We start from the raw sequence: 4467 nt of genomic DNA, 5'->3' as shown, positions 1-4467 counted from the left end.
CCCAGGACACTCTCACCCTATGGTAACTAATGTTCTAACAAAATACATAACAGTGGTGCCATAGGCTACACAAGTGAATACACAACACCATAAACCCATTTTAAAGTTTTTCATTAGCTTGTTAGTCACATTACTGCCAGTTGAAAAAACTGTCCCCGCCCTTACCAAGTGAACAATAACTTCACCCCTTCAGGATAGGTAAATATATTAGGATTCCTTTAATTAAATTTTAGATCTTTATAGAATTATATAAATATTATTCTTTATTGAGATCCATAAGAACTAATACCTAAATACTTGAGATTTTCTTTTAGTAATCACAAGACAGCTGCTGCTGAACATCAGCTAATAATTAACTCTGCTTGCTGGAACTGTTCTCCAAAACCACACTCCCAGAAGTTCCCAAAATCCTGCTTACATCAATCAGACAATTGTTGAACTGTATCGATGATTAATAGACCTGCCTTTAGTCAAACCCTGAATGGAATCTGTGATCTATATTGTTAAAACTTTATGAATTGATAATTAGAACACGTAGCCCCTCACCCATTTACTTGCATGTATTACATTTTCAATAAAAAGGCACGATGATTCCTAGCAGTCGTCACTCCTCAGAGAGCGATCTCTGGGGGTGTCTGGCTGAGGACGTGCATGAAAAAGGCACTGAGGCCATAGTCTTCCTTCCCTGCGCCCCCTCTGACGAGTTAACCCACCCCCGCCGAGGCTGGTCCCCAACAATTTATCATTATTCTTATGTTTTAATTTGCTACAGGGCACATGTACTTACCAGAGAGGGACAGAGAGAGAGAGCTAGAGAAAGTGAGAAAGCAAGCCATCAGGTACAGAACAATAACTGCAACTGGCCATATGAAAGTTCAGCATCTGAACCACTGTGCCACTTACTGTCCCCAGTAGTTTTACAACACTTAAAACAGCATATCAGAAGTATATTTAGATTAGATTTATATTATTTATTTAAATATGAGCTGTAGCTTTTTAAATCATCTTTCTCATTGTGTAGGAGTCTAGCCTTGGCTTTTGACATTGTAGTGGAACGATTCCATTATTAGAAAAGACAAGTCCTAATGCCCAAGGACTATTTGTGTTTGCAAATGTCTCATTGGCCAAGGCTGATTGCATGACTAAACTAAGTCTATGTGGGAGGAGACAACAAAGAAAACATGGGTACAAGAAAGAAGAACTGATTGGGGCTATTACTATACAGTCATAACATGATCTTTATAATGACTAGAAAATTGTCTAATGTATTTACTCAAATATTTATTAAATTACCTCTCACTATACCATTCATTATTCCAATTTTCTTTATGTAGAAAAATAGTCTTGCAATAAAGATACTATATACTAGTTATGTGTATTAGACTTCTAGTACACATACATTCAGGTTTGAAATTGTTAAATATTAGAATAATAAGGATGCTTTGTCTCTTCAATAGAGAATGCTAATGTAGTTTCTAGAAAATTATCAACTTAGGACCCACAATGTGTCACCTTTTTATGCATTGTTAAACATCTCTATTGACAAGCTTTAAGTGAGAATGAAGGATGATTTGAAAACTACAATATTGTTAACTAAATTAACATAATGTCATAATGGAGTACATAGGGGCCAGTAAAAATAAATTATATCATTAACTTACTCAGAATAAGATGGGCATAGATTTCAATTAAATACATGCACAAATTAAAGAAATGAAAATTAACTCTGTTACTTCAAAGGTTTGCTAGCAATTTGGAAAGGAATTTCTTCAGGGCCTCTGTAACATCTTTGTTCCGCAGACTGTATATCATTGGATTGAACATTGGGGTCATAATGGTGTAGAAAAGGGAGAGCAGTTTGTCTATTCCTTTATATTGATTGGATTGGGGTTTTAAATAGTTGATAGTGGCTGAAACATAGAATAAAACTACAACTATAAGGTGGGAGGAACAGGTTGAAAAAGCTTTGGTCCTTCCCGTGTTTGATGCCAACTTCAAGATGGTCGAGATAATTCTGCTATAGGATACAAGGATCAAAATAAAGGGAAGAGTGACAAATAACACAGCACATACATATACCACCATCTCATTTACAAAGATGTCTCCACAGGCCAGCTTGAGCATGGGAGGAATGTCACAGAAGAAGTGATTGATTTGGTTGCATTCACAAAAGGGAAGAGTAAAAATCTGGACAGTCATCCCTACCTGGATCGGAATTTCACTGATCCAGGAGGCAGCCACCAGCTGGATGCAGAATTTGTGGTTCATGACTAGAGCATAGTGCAGAGGGTTGCAAATGGCCACATAGCGGTCATAGGCCATCACAGCCAGAAGGAAACACTCTGTGACTCCTAGCATAAGGAAGAAGCACATTTGTATAGCACAGGCAGAAAAAGAAATAGTTCCTTCCTGGGTCCAAAGATCCATGAGCATTCTAGGAAGAGTGACAGATACATAACAGATTTCTAGGAAAGAAAAATTGCTAATAAAAAAATACATAGGTGTGTGAAGAGTAGAATCTACTCTTATTATTAGAATGATGATGCCATTTCCTAACAGAATAATCATATAGATAACAAGGAATACTGCAAAAAGAAGACAGTGGAATTCAGGAATATCAGAAAAGCCCAAGAGTACAAAGTCTCTCATGATGGTGACATTGGTTTCTGTATTTTTTACTTTGTTTTCTTTCTGTAGATTTATATTTCTCGATGGCATTTTTCTTTCTTTTTACAATTAGGTCAGTACTTAAATTTTAATCTGTGTAATTGTTCAGTTTCTTTCTAATACTTGTATTCTTCTAATACTTGTATTCTGTGATTTAGAAGATTTGATGTGAAAACAGGAACAATGAATTCATCTGCACAAAAACGAAATACATTTAATCAGTAAAATGCTTAAACAATTGAGTTCTTTTAGATTGACAGTCTTAGTATAGCCATAAAATCCTTATAGTTTTACATTTTTTATTAAACTTATAGTATGGGAAGAGAGTATGCAAATGAGCTAACGTTCATTGCAATGTAGAATTATCATCTATCCACCATCTCACATTATTCCTTTTTTCTCCAGGGTTTGCTCAACCTCCCTCTTGGGAAAAGCTTCCCTGTCTTTCAACATAGTGCTTGCCTTCTAAGGCTCAAGTGTACCCAAGAAGTCTTTTTGGCTTATTTTATTTTTGCTTACTTCATTATACAGAGAATTTCACTTCCTCACAATGTATATTCAGCTATGACATTTTCCACTTATTTGACACCAAGGGTAAAATGTTCTTTTTTTTTCCCCCATCTGTATGACTATCTCACTTTTAGTTTTTATTTTATGTTTTTCCATAAGGAGCATGAGCTCACCCAGAGAAAGTGAGAGAACATGAGAAATCACCCTCCAGGGGGTTGGCCTCACTGCAAATCCTTCTCCATTTTCCTCCTGGGATTTTAGGCACTGAAACACATCCACCTGAAGTGATTTCTAAGTGGTCATATCTGGGACTTTAACCTTGGTCAGTCATGTTGGAGTCTAGCACCTAAGACTACACTTCCTGTAGGCCTAACTGTCTCACTTTTTAATGTGAATATTAAAAATCATTGAGTTCAGGTTCTTTTTTTCCCCCACAAATGTTCTTATAAAATTTCCTGCCCTGATAATTATATTTCACCATTATTAATCTATACCACCAGTTTTATAACTTATTTATTTCAACATGTTTTCCAGTTTATCTAAATTTATTTATTTATTTATTTTTAGTCATCCAGTTTCAAGTTTCAACCTTCACATAACTGTCAGAAGCAAACTTTTTTCCAAACTTCCTTTCATCATAATAGAAGTTCCTAGGTTAATGTCAGCTTTTCCTTTCCTCCACCTGATGGATCTTCTATAAAAAGCAATCTTAAGAAAATGCAAGTCTGGGACCAGCAGTTAGTGTAATGGCTATGTCGCTGGACTCCCATGTAGTCGACCAAGGTTCCCGTCCCGGATCTGGTGGCTTAAAACTCACGCCAAGCACATGTGTGTGCATGCCCATGATCCCTAGAGAACGGAGGAGAAGGGATTGTGGCATGGCTATCCCTCCTGGGGGATGATTTCTCGCTTTCTATCTCTCTGTCTCTCTGTCTGTCTAGTGAGCGCAAAAACCTCCTCTCAAAAAATAGGTCACAAATGGGTTATTTGCAGTTTTAAAACAGTGATCGCATGAGGGCCTGTGCAGCCGGGCCTGCGTGGCCGGGCCTCTGCTCCGCGTGTCCCAGCCCAGGCCGCCTGGCCCCCACTGCCTCTCTGGCGCTGGGTGTGTCCCGCTCTCTGTGCCAACTCGGGCCGGAGGCGCGGATCAGCTGAGGTTACCGTCATTCCTTTCTCTGGCTGGACAAGCGAACGGGAGGTGGCACTGGGTCCCGCGCACATTCGCGCGCTTGGGGCTGGTGCGTTGTCGCCGGGCCAGCGCGTGACCGCCGGGCCAGCGCGTGACCGCTG

General features: G+C 38.8%; 1 protein-coding gene across 1 annotated transcript; it reads right to left on the bottom strand.

Moving 5' to 3' along the window:
- Positions 1 to 1734: 1734 nt before the first annotated feature.
- On the bottom strand, positions 1735 to 2718 carry LOC102472593 (olfactory receptor 10AG1). Its single transcript, XM_006156280.1, has one exon. The coding sequence runs from the start codon at positions 2716 to 2718 to the stop codon at positions 1735 to 1737; it is 984 nt and encodes a 327-aa protein (XP_006156342.1).
- Positions 2719 to 4467: the final 1749 nt, after the last annotated feature.

The sequence above is a fragment of the Tupaia chinensis genome, unplaced genomic scaffold (genome assembly GCF_000334495.1).
Source record: "Tupaia chinensis unplaced genomic scaffold, TupChi_1.0 Scaffold000486_1, whole genome shotgun sequence".
NCBI lineage: Eukaryota > Metazoa > Chordata > Mammalia > Scandentia > Tupaiidae > Tupaia > Tupaia belangeri.
This window is presented reverse-complemented; position numbering and strand designations above follow the sequence as displayed.